The sequence below is a fragment of the Jaculus jaculus genome, chromosome 12 (assembly GCF_020740685.1).
Source record: "Jaculus jaculus isolate mJacJac1 chromosome 12, mJacJac1.mat.Y.cur, whole genome shotgun sequence".
NCBI classification, from domain to species: Eukaryota; Metazoa; Chordata; class Mammalia; order Rodentia; family Dipodidae; genus Jaculus; species Jaculus jaculus.
In genome coordinates this window covers 63,421,094-63,435,340 of record NC_059113.1, presented here as the reverse complement: position 1 = coordinate 63,435,340, position 14,247 = coordinate 63,421,094, and the positions used below count along the sequence as shown (strand labels likewise).

Below are 14,247 nucleotides of genomic sequence, written 5' to 3'. Positions count from 1 at the left end.
TGCATCTGGCTTTATGTGGGTCCTGGGGAATGTCCACATTTCACTTTTTTTTTTTTCAAAGTGTGGTCTTGTTCTAGCCCAGGCTGACCTGGAATTCACTATGTAGTCTAAGGCTGGCCTCAAACTCATGGCGATCCTCCTACCTCTGCTTTCTGTGTGCTGGGATTAAAGGCGTGCCCCACCACACCCAGCCACACATTTCACTTTGTTAAAAAAGAACTTTTATGTGTTTGCATGTGTGTGTGCTAGTGCACCCTGCTCTTTTACTACTGCAAACAAATGTCTGTCTGGCATTTTATTGGTGCTGGGAAATTGAATCCTGGCCACCAGACTCTCTAAGTCAGAATCTTGAACCGCTGAGTCATCTCTCTCTAAAGAATTTGATTAGAGCTGAGTGCATTCAGGAGACAGAGGTAAGTGTATGGCTGTGAGTTTGAGGCCATCCTGACACTACATAGTGAATTCCAGGTCAGCCTCTGCTAGAGTGAGACCCTACCTCAAAATAACAAAAACCAAAAACAAAAAACCCCACAAAGAATTGATTAAAATGATTGAAACTGTGTTAAAGCTGTGAACATCTGTTTGCCTTGGCCTTTAAAGAGAATTTGTTCACTCTTTGGGGGCGGGGGCTATAAAGCCCAAGGGACTGTTCCCCCCCCCCCATGGTGTCTTTAACAGCACTTAGAAAGTTCTTTTTAAATTCCTTTTATTAAGAACATACTTGGTATGGATACATCATTGATGGTTGGTACCATCTTTTCCCTCCTCCCTGTCCCTATTCTGCTGGGGGCCCCCCTCAGTGGGATTGCTGGTATTCTCCATGGGGTTGTGGGTTATGCATTGTGGGAGCAGCAGTCAGTTACTGGGGTGGGGGGAGTGCCTTTGGGCATGATGCCCCAACCTGTGGCTCTTAAAATCTTTTCACCCCCTCTTCTGAAAATTCCTTGAGCCTTGGTGGGTGTGTTTTAAGTCTATTTCAGTGATGAACTCTTAAAAGCCTCTGGATTTCTGCTTTGGTATGTCTCCTTCACTCTGGCGCTGGTTGTCAGGCTCACTGTGGAAGCAGCACTCTTGCTGATCTCCCCAGTTCCTCTGTGGTTTCACCTGGGCCTTGGATGAGATGTGAAGGGTAGATTATCTTCTTTGGTCTTGCTACCTTCTGTGCTTGCACCCTCTGGAGCAAAGACTGTCTATTCTAAATACACAGTGCTCTTACTGAGTCAGTTATCTCCTTGCCTTAATTTTCTAACTCTGTAATTATTCATTATTTATGTTAATGAACTAGGAAACATTGCCACTATAGAAATAAAGACAAAGCCCAATCCTGTGGACTTTTCCTTAAGCTTCATAGTTGACCAGCTCATGGGCCCGAGCTTCCTCAGCTATTTTTTTTTTTTTTTTTTTTTTTTTGGTGCACCGTTCCTGGAAGTACTGCAATACCAGGTCGATGCGTGGAGTGGACGGAGCAAGCTCCTATTCCAACTCCAAGCTCCAAAAAATCCATTTAATATATTGTCCTCAGATAGAGGACGTATCAGATATTAAACTGATAAGAACAGATAAGAACTTGATCTTAGCCAAAAGGCCGAGAAGCGATCAGCTATTTTTTTTAAAGACTGTGTTTTTATTTATTTGAGACAGAGAGAGGAAGAGAGAGAATGGGCATGCCAAGGCCTCTTACCACTACAAACAAACTACAGATGCATGTGCTACCACGTGCATCTGGCTTATGTGGGACCTGGAGAATTTGAAGCTGGGTCTTTAGGCTTCATAGGCAGGCACCTTAACCACTAAGCCATCTCTCCAGCCCTCCCTCAGCTATTTTGAAGCAAGTCTAGATATTGTGTCTCATCAGCAGTCACTTATTTGTACACTTTACTAGACAGATTTACCGTGTGAAACTAATTTGTATTGGAAAAGAACTTCTAATTGACTTTGCTTTAAAAGATGAGCAGGGCTGGAAAGGTGGCTCAGTGATTAAGGCACTTACCTGCAAAACTTAAGGACCCAGGTTTGATTCCCTAGTACCTATTTAGCCAGATGCTCAAAGGTGGCACATGCATCTGGAGTTCATTGTAGTGGCTAGAGGCTCTGGAGTGCTCATTCTCTCTATATGCCACTCTTCCTCTCAAATAAAATAATTTTAAAGGTGGGCAGTTTTATTAAGTGAAATCAGTTAATTGCCGTTTATCTCCTTTTATTTTGATATGCAGGAGTCCAGATCTTATATAACATGGATGTTTCTCACACTAGATAATGAACATTAAGTAGTTAATCAATTCAGCAAAATCTAAGCTGCCATGGAAGAAATACCAGTGAAAGTCGCCGTAAGAATTAGACCTCTGCTCTGCAAAGAAGTTCTTCATAATCATCAAGTCTGTGTGAGAGTGATTCCAAACACCCAGCAAATTGTCATCGGGAGAGATAGAGTGTTTACTTTTGATTTTGTTTTTGGTAAAAATGCCACTCAAGGAGAAGTTTATAATATATGTATAAAGCCCCTAGTGTTGTCACTCATTGAGGGCTATAATGCAACTGTTTTTGCTTATGGACAAACTGGATCTGGGAAGACATATACCATTGGAGGAGGCCATATTGGTAAGATTCTCTTTGCCTTTTATTTGAGACCTTAGAAAGATGCTAAAATATGATAGTATCTGATACTGTGGATGTTTATTGATTGGTTGAATAATGAATAAGATAATCAAACATGAGCCAGACATGATGGGGCATGCCTCTAATCCAAGCACTTGGGAGGCAGAGGTAGGAGGATCACTGTGAGTTCGAGGCCACCCTGAGACTACAGTGAATTCCAGGTCAAACTGGGCTAGAGTGAGACCCTGGCTTGGGGGGGGGGGGTTATCAGATGTGAACACAAGATCATCATCATGTATTCCTTTTTCTTGGAAAAAAAAAAAAACATTTTATTTATTCGTTAACAAAGACATAGAGGGAGAATGAGCATGTCATGGTCCCTTGGCACTTCAATCAAACTGCAGACACTTGTGCCACTTTTTGCATCTAGCTTTACAAGGGGTACTAGGGAATTGAACCCAAGCTGGCAAGCTTTACATAAAAGCACCTTTAACCACTGAGCAATCTTCTCAAACCAAATACTTGTTTTTAAATATTGAAATTTCATTAATCTAACTTATGATTATATTTTCTTTCCTTTATTATTATTTTTTTGTTAATTCGTTTACAAGATAGGGTCTCATTCTATCCCATGGTGACCTGTATCTCACTCCATAATTTCAGGCTGGTCTTGAACTCATGGTCATCCTCCTATGTCTGCCTCTTGAGTGCTGGGATTAGAGATGTATGTCACAGTGCCTGCCCTCTGATTATATTTTTTTAAAAAATTTTTATTTAATTAATTTATTTGGGAGTGACAGACAGCCAGAGAGAGAGAAAGAGGCAGATAGAGAGAGAATGGGCATGCCAGGGCCTCCAGACACTGCAAAGGACCTCCAGATGCATGTATCACCTTGTGCATCTGGCTTATGTGGGTCCTGGGGAATCGAGCCTCGAACCGGGGTCCTTAGGCTTTACAGGCAAGCACTTAAACACTAAGCCATCTCTCTAGCCCTGATTACATTTTCTTAATGTAATGTTCAGCCCTTGTTACTTTGGACAGAATTTAAAAGAGGTAAATGAATTAACATGATCAGATTTTACATCCTTAAATAAACAAGCTGGTTATAAATATTAAGAGCAATACTACTAGGATTCAGGGTCAGTAGGAGAAATTTAATATTTTATTAATTTATAAACTTGAGAGAGGCAGAAAGAGGGAGAGAGAATGGGTGTGCGTGAGTGTGCCAGGGCCTCTAGCCACTGCAAATGAACTCCAGATGTATGCGCCACCATGTGCATCTGGCTTTACATGGGTACTAGAGAATTGAACCAGGGTCCTTAGGCTTTATAGGCAAGCGCCTTAATTGCTGAGCTCTCTTTCCAGTACCAATAAAATATATTTATTATAGCCTGGCACTCAGGAGGCAGAAGTAGGAGGATCGCTGAGAGTTCAAGGCCACCCTGAGACTACATAGCTAATTCAAGGCCAGCCTGGACCAGAGTGAGACCCTACCTCGAAAAAAAAAAAAAGAAAAAATATTTATTATATAGTTTCAAGTGCTTTTTTTTTTTTCTTATTTTCCAGCTAGATTCTTCTTTCCTCCCTCTTCATTATTATTATTATTATTATTATTATTATTATTATTATTTATTTATTTATTTTTGTTTTTTTGAGGTAGGGTCTTACACTGGCCCAGGCTGGCCTGGAATTCACTATGCAGTCTTAGGCTGGCCTCGAACTCATGGCAATCCTCCTACCTCTGCCTCCCAAGTGCTGGGATTAAAGGTGTGCACTCCATGCCTGGCTTCAAAAAATTTTTTGTTGTTGTTGTTGTTTGTTTATTTGTAAGGAGGAGAGAAAGAGAATATGAGTGGGTGTGGCAGAGCCTCCTGCACAAAAAATCAACTTCCAGACACATGTGCCATTTTGTCTATCTGGCTGTATGTGAGTACTGGAAAGTCAAACTAAGGCTTTCAGGTTGTGCAAGCAAGTGCCTTCACCACTGAGCCATCTCTTCAGCCCCTTTATAGGATTTTTACTATGAAGTCCAGGCTGACTTTAAATCTCTATCCTTCTGCCTCAGCCTCCCAAGTGCTAGGATTACAGGCATTAGCCACTTTGCCTGGCTCTCAGATTTTTATTACTTTAAAAATAATTATTTATGTCTTTGCAAGAAGAGAGAGAGTATGTGCTAGAGCCTTTAGCCCCTACATATGAACTCCAGATGCATGTACCATTTGTGCATCTGGCTTTACATAGGTATTGGGGAGTTGGACCCCAGTTATTAGGCTTTGTAGTCAAGTGCCTTAACCTTTAGAGCCATCTCCCCAGCCCCTTCTATTTTATAAAGTTTAGTTTTCTAGTAAGAAGATGTTTTCTTTGAAATTGAAGGGGTTTTTTTTTTGACATTTTGATTGGAAAATTATTTATGATCTTAAGGTCCTTTTTTTGTGTGTGAGCATATAATACATATGGTGTATATTTGTATAGCATATACATATGTGTGCATGTGTATGTGCCCGGTGTTCATCCATGAAAAGGCTGGAGAGGAGATTGGTAAGGGTCTTCCCCTATCATTCATTCATCTGCTTTTTTCCTTGAAATAGAGTCTCTCACCAAACATAGAGCTACAGTTTTTGGTCAGGCTTCTTGATCAGCAAGCTCTAGAAATTCTCCTGTCTCCACACCCTCTAACCTCCAGCCTCTTTGCCTGGACTAGGGTTATATAGCTGTGTAGCTATGCCTAGCTCTTCCCCCTCCCCCCTCCAGCCTTTGTTTCCTTCCTTCCTTCCTTCCTTTCTTTTTTTTCCCCAAGGTAGGGTCTCACTCTAGCCCAAGTTCACATGGAACTCACTTTGTAGTCCCAGGCTGGCCTCGAAGTCACAGTGATCCTCCCTCCTTTGCCTCCTGAGAGCTATGATTAAAGGTGTGTGCTACCACACCCAGTATATACCTAGCTTTACATGGGTCTTGAAGATTGAACTCAGACTCTCTCTGGGCCTCATGCTTGCACAGCAAAAGTGCTCTCATCTATTGAGTCATCTCCCCAGCCTCCCTAATATGTAGTTATTTGTGTTTTAACTTTCAATTGACAATCTTCATACATATAGAGAACATACCATGATCATAATACCCTCACACTATCCTCCGTTTCCCTCCTCTTGAATTCCTCTTCTGAGTTCCTTTCTTTTTTTTTTTTTTAACTAGTCTCTTTTCTGTTTGATGTCACATTTCCCCCCTCCTATTTGCAGATTTTTTTATAGGTAGTGTCAGCCACTGTAATGTCATGAATATCAAGGCCACTTTGTGTCTGGAAAACAGTATTGCAAAACACTCCTTCCCTTCCTTTGGCATTGATATTCTTCCTGCCATCTTTTCCACAGCAGTCCCTGAGCCTTAGGGATTGTGATAGTGTTGTTTCAGTTAGTGCTGAACACTCCAGTATCACTTTTCAGCACTTTGGTGAGTTTTGAGTCTCCCCCATCAGAGGTCACCACCATTTGGAAAGAGAAGTTTGAGTGTGAATCTGCTTCCCTCTTGGGTCCTAATATGTTTTTTTTTTTAATATTTTATTTCTTTTTATGAAAGAGAAAGGGAAAGAGGCAGAGAGAGAATGGACATGCAGGGCCTCTGGCCACTGCAAATGAACTCCAGACACTTGCGCCACATTGTGCATCTGGCTTATGTGGGTTCCAGGGAATCAAACCTGGGCCATTTGGCTTTGCTGTCAAGCATCTTAACTGCTAAGCCATCTTTCCAGCCTGCTAATATATTTTATACTAATAGTGTTGCAGATACTGTAGGGGTCTCTTATTCTTTTTTTTTTTGTTTTGTTTTGTTTTGTATTAAGTAGAAACTTTGTATGGGCACATAATATGTTGGAACCATCATTTCCCTCCTCTCTGCCCCCACTCCACTGAGGGCCCTCCTTAGTGGGATTGCTGGTATTCACCATGGAATTGTAGGTTATATGTTGTGGGAGCAGTAATCAGTCATTGTGGGGGTGAAGGCACAATGTCTCTGGATATTTTCTCTCATCCTGTGCCTCTTACATTCTTTCTGCCCCCTCTTCTGCAAAATTCCCTGAGCCTTGGTGGGTGTGCTTTAAGTCTACTTTAGTGGTGAGCTCTCAGCAGCTTCTAGATTTCTGCTTTGGTGTGTTTTGAGTATCCACAGAGTCTGCCTTTATTACCCTGAAGCAGGTTGTCAGGCTTGCCATGGAAGCAGCACTCTTTTTTTTTTTTTTTTAAATTTTTATTAACATTTTCCATGATTATAAAATATATCCCATGGTAATTCCCTCCCTCCTCACCCCCACACTTTCCCGTTTGAAATTCCATTCTCCATCATATTACCTCCCCATTACAATCATTGTAATTACATATATACAATATCAACCTATTAAGTATCCTCCTCCCTTCCTTTCTCCACCCTTTATGTCTCCTTTTCAACTTACTGGCCTCTGCTACTAAGTATTTTCATTCTCACGCAGAAGCCCAGTCATCTGTAACTAGGATCCACATATGAGAGAGAACATGTGGCGCTTGGCTTTCTGGGCCTGGGTTACCTGACTTAGTATAATACTTTCCAGGTCCATCCATCTTTCTGCAAATTTCATAACTTCATTTTTCTTTAACGCGGAAGCAGCACTCTTAATCATCTTGTCAATTCCTCTGTAGTTTCACCTGGGCCCTAGCTGATGTGCCAGGGGTGGTTCATCCCCTGCCAGGGAGTCAGATATCTGTTCTTATCTTGTTGGTAGATTTGGTTGTCCTTGGCTCTCATTAATTTTGGAAAAAGAAAACAGATTCTCCAATAGGGAGTGAGATCAGGATGGGTTAAAGAGGATAAGCATTGTTAATTTAGAGAGATTTTGGTGGGTGTATCCTCACTTTTAGACAAAGACTAGTTGGAGCATCTCATTGGAGTTCATAATTTTGGTATCCATAGGATTCTGACTTGGTTCCCACTTCCAGCTATGGGTTCCTTTCCACTGAGCAAATCTTATAGCCAATCAGCCATTGGTTATCCACCTAGCCAGTGTACAGGTGTGTACATCTTGTCAGGCTGATTGGTTTCATATAGCAGTGTCCCCTGCTTGCTCACAATGTTGTCGTCCATTTTGCCTCAGCAGCTCATGTAGAGCTTTTCAGGACTATACAAGCTAACCATCTGGGAACTGGCTTTCTTCCAGATTCAGCCAGATCTCTTGATGTTCTGTATCAGCAGCTTGTGTCTTTAGCAATAGGGTTTTGAGGTCTCTTATTCTTGTCTTCTTGAAGAAATGACTTCAGTCAAGGGATACAGTTTGAGTGGAAGTTTTTTTTTTTTAAGCAAAGCTGAGCCCCAAGTGCTCCTAAGAGAGGTGGGAGTAGGTTGCCTCAAGGAGAGCAGTATAGTGGGTTTTATGATATGGATTTTAAAGACATTTTATGAATGTGGTAGTTGGCATATTCACAAGGTTAAGGTAACTCTTTTACACCTCAAATCATGGTGGGCTGGATCTCCTTTTAGGTATTTCCTTCCATAATCACCATAAAAGAGTGTTGTTAATATGACATCAGATCTTATGGTGATACAATTCTTTTGTTAGTATACATATGTGGGCAGATCCCCTGGTACCTTAGCTTCCAGTATAGTGGGAACAACCTAACTGCAGCTTCAAGGATGTTTAACACCAATAACATTTTCATCAGGAGACACAGTTAAAAAATGTAACTGACTGGGTATGGTGATATATGCTTTTAATCCCAGCACTGAAGAGGAAGGGGTAGAAGGATCACTGTGAGTTTGAGGCCAGCTGGGAACTACAGAATTGAGTTCTAGGTCATCTTGGGTTAGAGTGAGACCCTACCTTGAAAAAATGTAGCTGTAGTTTTCACTGGTTATCTCATATCTGACTCCATGTATATGGGGTGATGTGGGAAAGTAGGTGTCTTTCCTAGATGCTATTTATAGAATAAGTTTGATAGTGCCCTTCTCTGTGCTCATGTGATGAGTTTATTAATATTCCTCTCTGATTTATCAAACATTATGCAAGCATTAATGTTAGCTCTTCTGTAAAGGTTTGGTAGAATTTGACTGTGAATGCATTAGGTCCTTGACTTTTCTTTCTTAGGAGAGTTTTGAAAATATTTTTAGCCAGGTGTGATGGTGCATGCCTTTAATCCCAGCACTTGGGATTAAAGGCATATTGCCATGAGTTTGAGGCTACCTTGAGACTACATAGTGAATTCCTTATTAGCCTGGGCTAGAGTAAGAAAAAAAAACTACCTGTGTGTGTGAGAGAGAAGGAAGAGGGAGAGAGAGAGAATGGGCACACCAGGGCCTCTTGCTGCTGCAAATGAACTCCACATACGTGCTGCACTTTATGTGGGTACTGGGGAATCAAACCCATGCCAGTAGACTTTGCAAGCAGGTGTCTTTAACCATTGAACCCTGCTTATCAATACATGTCGTTTGTTGTTAAAATCACACACTGCATCAGCAGCTCTGGCTGAACCCCTCTACCAAGCAGTCTTGAGATGCATTGCTTATCCAGAGGTCCTGAGATATACTGGTGCAGGCCCAGGAGCCAGGGCATTCTGCTGAAGCCCCTTCACAATATCCACAGCAGGTTTCAAGGAATATACTTTATTAACCTACCTCTCAAATTCTGGAAGCTAAAATTCAGCCGAATTATAACAATCTATTTACAGAGTGCTGTCTATTGGACAGTTAGAGTGGAGTCTGGTCCTTCTGTAGCTGCCCATGCCCCCACCCCACCCTAAGCCCATTCTCTGAACAGATCTGGGGCTGCCTTCCACCACAAAGAAACACCTGGCATTTAGGAATATTGATAGCCATCTGTCCAAAGGTCCTGACCCATGGAAGTTCAGGCCGGAAGACATCAGCCCAACCCAGAGTCAAGGCCCTGAGACTGCCAAGAGGGCTGAGTGCCTGCTTCAGGGCTTCTTCAAGCTGTAGGTCAGGCTGCTGGGGACCCTAGTGCCTTCCAAGGGTGGTGAGTTCCAGAAGGTGGAACTGGTGCACTTGTGGTAACAAGGCTTGCTCTTCTTGAAAATGACCTCCAAGTCCAGCAGAAGAATAGAGCCAGAAACCTTGAGACGGTTCAGGGGTGGTAGCCTGGATGAGCTGGGTGCCTCTGGTCCAGGAGGGGATGGGCTTCTAGCTCAACACAACATGGCTTTTAAAAAAATACTTTGTGGGTATGGAGAGATGGCTTAGTGGTTAAGGCACTTGCCTGTGAAGCCAAAGGACCTTGGTTTGATTCCCCAGGACCCACGTAAGCCAAATGCACAGGGTGGTGCCTGCATCTGATGTTCATTTGCAGTGGCTGGAAGTCCTGGCCCACCCATTCTATCTCTGTCTCTCTGTTCCTCTCTCTCTCTGTCTGACTCTTCCTCTCTCAAATAAATAAATAAATAAATATAAAATATTAAAAAATACTTTCATACATTTGCAAGCAGAGAGAGAGAGAGAGAGAGAGAGGGAGAATGGTTGCGCTAGAGCCTCTAGCAATTGCAAATGAACTCTAGACATATGCACCACTTTGTGCATTCAGCTTTACATAAGGTTGGGAATAGGTAATGGGTAATCGAACCTGGGTTGGTAGGCTTTGTTGGCATGCTGAGCCATCTCTCCAGGTACCCACATGGCATTTTGGTGCATCTCTAGTTTGGTTACCCCACCCTTCTTTCCAACATCCTTCCATCCCCTGTCCTCTCCCCTACCCCCAAGTCTTTCCATCCCCAGTATTTCCCTAGCTGGTAGAGCCTTTGGGAGGTACAGCCTTGATGAAGAAAGTGTGTTAATTGGGGCAGGACTTCATGTTTATTATCCAGCCCCACTGTGTGTTCATAGCTTGCCCACTCTTTTTTTTTTTTCCACTCTTGTTGCTTCCTTTCTGCTGAAGTGAGAGGATGTGACACCTAGCTGTCTGCTCATGCCTTGCTTTTTTCTCTATGGTGAAGCTTCCTCCCAAACCATCAGCTGAAATAAACTCTTTCCATAAATTGCTTCTGGTTGGTGTTTTGTCCCAACATTTAAGAAGATAACTGCTATACTTGCCCTCTCTGTTTTCATAAAACTTGTGTTCTATTAATCTGCCCTCTCCCCATGCCCCTACTCTCCTCATATCATGGCCCCTTACTAGCTCCCTAGACTCTACAGACACTCAAATACACAAATCCAAAAACTTAAAACTGGTATCCATGTATGATAGAGGTCAGGAGGCATGTATCTTTCTGTGTCCAGGTTAACACACTCAGTATATATAATATTTTTCCAGTTCAATCCATTTTCATGCAAAATTCATATTTCATTTTGCATTATAGCTGAATAAAATTCCATTGCATATATGTACCACATTTTCATTATACATTCAAAGTTGATGGACATGTAGGCTGACTCCATTTTCTACCTAATATGAATAAAGCTGCAGTGAACACAGATGTGCAAGTACTTCTGTGGTAGCATAGAGGGCCCTTTAGATATGTCATGGTATAGCTGAGTCATATGGAAGTTCTACTGTTAGCATTTTGAGAAACTTCGACCCTGATATCCATAGTGGCTGCACCAAGCTATTTGCTCCTACTAACAGTGGCTTAAGGATCCACTCTGACATCCTAAACATAATTTATTTCTTATTTTTATTTATTTATTTTTTGCCATTTGTTTTCTGCATGTCAGCCATTCTAACAGCAATAAGGTGGAATCTAAGAGTAGTAGTAATTTGCATTTGCTTGATGGCTAAAGATTCAGAAAATATTTTATACTACTGATGGTTTGCATTTCTTCTTTTGAGAATTCACTAGCTTATTTTTTTGTGTGTGACGTTTGTTGTCTTAAAATACAGTTTGTTTGTTTTTTTTTCCCAAGATAGGGTCTCGCTCTAGCACAAGCTGACCTGCAATTCACGACTTAGTCTCAGGGTGGCCTTGAACTCACATCAATCCTCCTACTTCGGCCTCTCAACTGCTGGGATTCAAGGTGTGTGCCACCATGTCTTCATTTTTTTTTAAAGTTACTATTTTTTTTCACAATATTTATTAATATTTTCCATAATTATAAAAATATCCCATGATAATACCACCCCCCTGCACTTTCCCCTTTGAAATTCCATTCTCCATCATATTACCTCCCCATCACAATCCTTGTGCTTTCATATATACAGTATCAACCTATTAAGTACCCTCCTCCCTTCCTTTCTCTTCCCTCTATGTCTCCTTTTTAACTTACTGGCTTCTGCTACTAAGTATTTTCATTCTCACGCAGAAGCCCAATCATCTGTAGCTAGGATCCACATATGAGAGAGAACATGTGGCGCTTGGCTTTCTGGGCCTGGGTTACCTCACTTAGTATAATCCTTTCCAGGTCCATCCATTTTTCTGCAAATTTCATAACTTCATTTTTCTTTACTGCTGAGTAGAACTCCATTGTATAAATGTGCCACATCTTCATTATCCACTCACCAGTTGAGGGACATCTAGGCTGGTTCCATTTCCCAGCTATTATAAATTGAGCAGCAATAAACATGGTTGAGCACGTACTTCTAAGAAAATGAGATGAGTCCTTTGGATATATGCCTAGGAGTGCTATAGCTGGGTCATAATGGAAGATCAATCTTTAGCTGTTTTTGGAACCTCCACACTGTTTTCCACAATGGCTGGACCAGATTGCATTCCCACCAGCAGTGTAGAAGGGTTCCTCTTTTTCCACATCCCTGCCAGCATTTATGATCATTTGTTTTCATGATGGTGGCCAATCTGACAGGAGTGAGATGGAATCTCAATGTAGTTTTAATCTGCATTTCCCTGATGACTAGTGATGTAGAACATCATCTTAGATGCTTATATGCCATTTGTATTTCTTCCTTTGAGAATGCTTTACTTAGCTCCATAGCCCATTTTTTGATTGGCTTGTTTGATTCCTTATTATTTAACTTTTTTTTTTTTTTTTTTTTTTTTTTTACTGAACATAAGTATAACTTTAATTTAGAAGTGGGTATGATTTCCACTTTTCAGCTGAGAAAGGCTGCATATTTAGCATGAACTGAGGTACAAATCTAGCTCTGCTTGATAGCAAAATGTTTACTGAGGACATTAGCCACTTGGATGCTTAAAGTTACAGGTGTGTGCTGTGGCTTATCTGTTTAGGTTGTGTATTGTTTGAAACTAGTTAAGAACTTTTTTTTTTTTAATTTTTATTAACATTTTCCATGATTATAAAATATATCCCATGGTAATTCCCTCCCTCCCCCACCCCCACACTTTCCCGTTTGAAATTCCATTCTCCATCATATTACCTCCCCATTACAATCATTGTAATTACATATATACAATATCAACCTATTAAGTATCCTCCTCCCTTCCTTTCTCTACCCTTTATGTCTCCTTTTCAACTTACTGGCCTCTGCTACTAAGTATTTTCATTCTCACGCAGAAGCCCAGTCATCTGTAGCTAGGATCCACATATGAGAGAGAACATGTGGCGCTTAGCTTTCTGGGCCTGGGTTACCTGACTTAGTATAATACTTTCCAGGTCCATCCATTTTTCTGCAAATTTCATAACTTCATTTTTCTTTACCGCTGAGTAGAACTCCATTGTATAAATGTACCAGATCTTCATTATCCACTCATCTGTTGAGAGACATCTAGGCTGGTCCATTTCCCAGCTATTATAAATTGAGCAGCAATAAACATGGTTGAGCATGTACTTCTAAGGAAATGAGATGAGTCCTTTGGATATATGCCTAGGAGCGCTATAGCTGGGTCATATGGTAGATCAATATTTAGCTGTTTTAGGAACCTCCACACTGTTTTCCACAATGGCTGGACCAGATTGCATTCCCACCAGCAGTGCAGAAGGGTTCCTTTTTTTCCACATCCCCGCCAACATTTATGATCATTTGTTTTCATGATGGTGGCCAATCTGACAGGAGTGACATGGAATCTCAATGTAGTTTTAATCTGCATTTCCCTGATGACTAGTGACGTAGAACATTTTTTTAGATGCTTATATGCCATTCGTATTTCTTCCTTTGAGAACTCTCTATTTAGCTCCATAGCCCATTTTTTGATTGGCTTGTTTGATTCCTTATTATTTAACTTTTTGAGTTCTTTGTATATCGTAGATATTAATCCTCTATCAGATAGATAGCTGGTGAAGATTTTTCCCATTCTATAGGTTGCCTCTTTGCTTTTTTCACTGTGTCCTTTGCAGTGCAAAATCTTTGTAATTTCATTAGGTCCCAGTGATTAATCTGTGGTTTTATTGCCTGAGCAATTGGGGTTGTATTCAGAAAGTCTTTGCCAAGACCCCTATGTTGAAGGGTTTCCCCTACTTTTTCCTCTAGCAGTTTCAGAGATTCAGGTCTGATGTTAAGGTCTTTAATCCACTTGGACTTAATTTTTGTGCATGGAGAGAGAGAAGAATCTATTTTAATCCTTCTACAGATATATATCCAGTTTTCCCAACACCATTTTCTGAAGAGACTGTCTTTTCCCCAAAGAGTATTTTTAGCACTTTTATCGACTATCAGGTGGCTATAGCTACCTGGGCTTACATCTGGGTCCTCTGTTGTGTTCCACTGATCTACATGTCTGTTTTTGTGCCAGTACCATGCTGTTTTTTTTTTTTAAATTAATTAATTAATTTATTTATTTATT

The 14,247-nt window shown here is 41.1% G+C and overlaps 1 protein-coding gene and 1 non-coding gene across 4 annotated transcripts in view; one reads left to right on the top strand and one right to left on the bottom strand.

The window, feature by feature from the left end:
• The window catches only part of Kif27 (kinesin family member 27), a 211,992-nt gene that overhangs the window by 1,094 nt on the left and 196,651 nt on the right, over positions 1 to 14,247 (top strand). For all 3 annotated transcript variants that reach the window (XM_045131475.1, XM_045131476.1, XM_045131474.1), the window contains exon 2: positions 2,214 to 2,598. In XM_045131475.1, the coding sequence (XP_044987410.1) occupies positions 2,301 to 2,598 (298 nt within the window). In that variant the 5' untranslated portion in view covers positions 2,214 to 2,300. The remainder of the gene's footprint in view (positions 1 to 2,213; positions 2,599 to 14,247) is intronic.
• LOC123453969 lies at positions 1,407 to 1,597 on the bottom strand. The gene has a single exon (XR_006633130.1). It is a non-coding gene; the product is annotated as a U2 spliceosomal RNA (small nuclear RNA).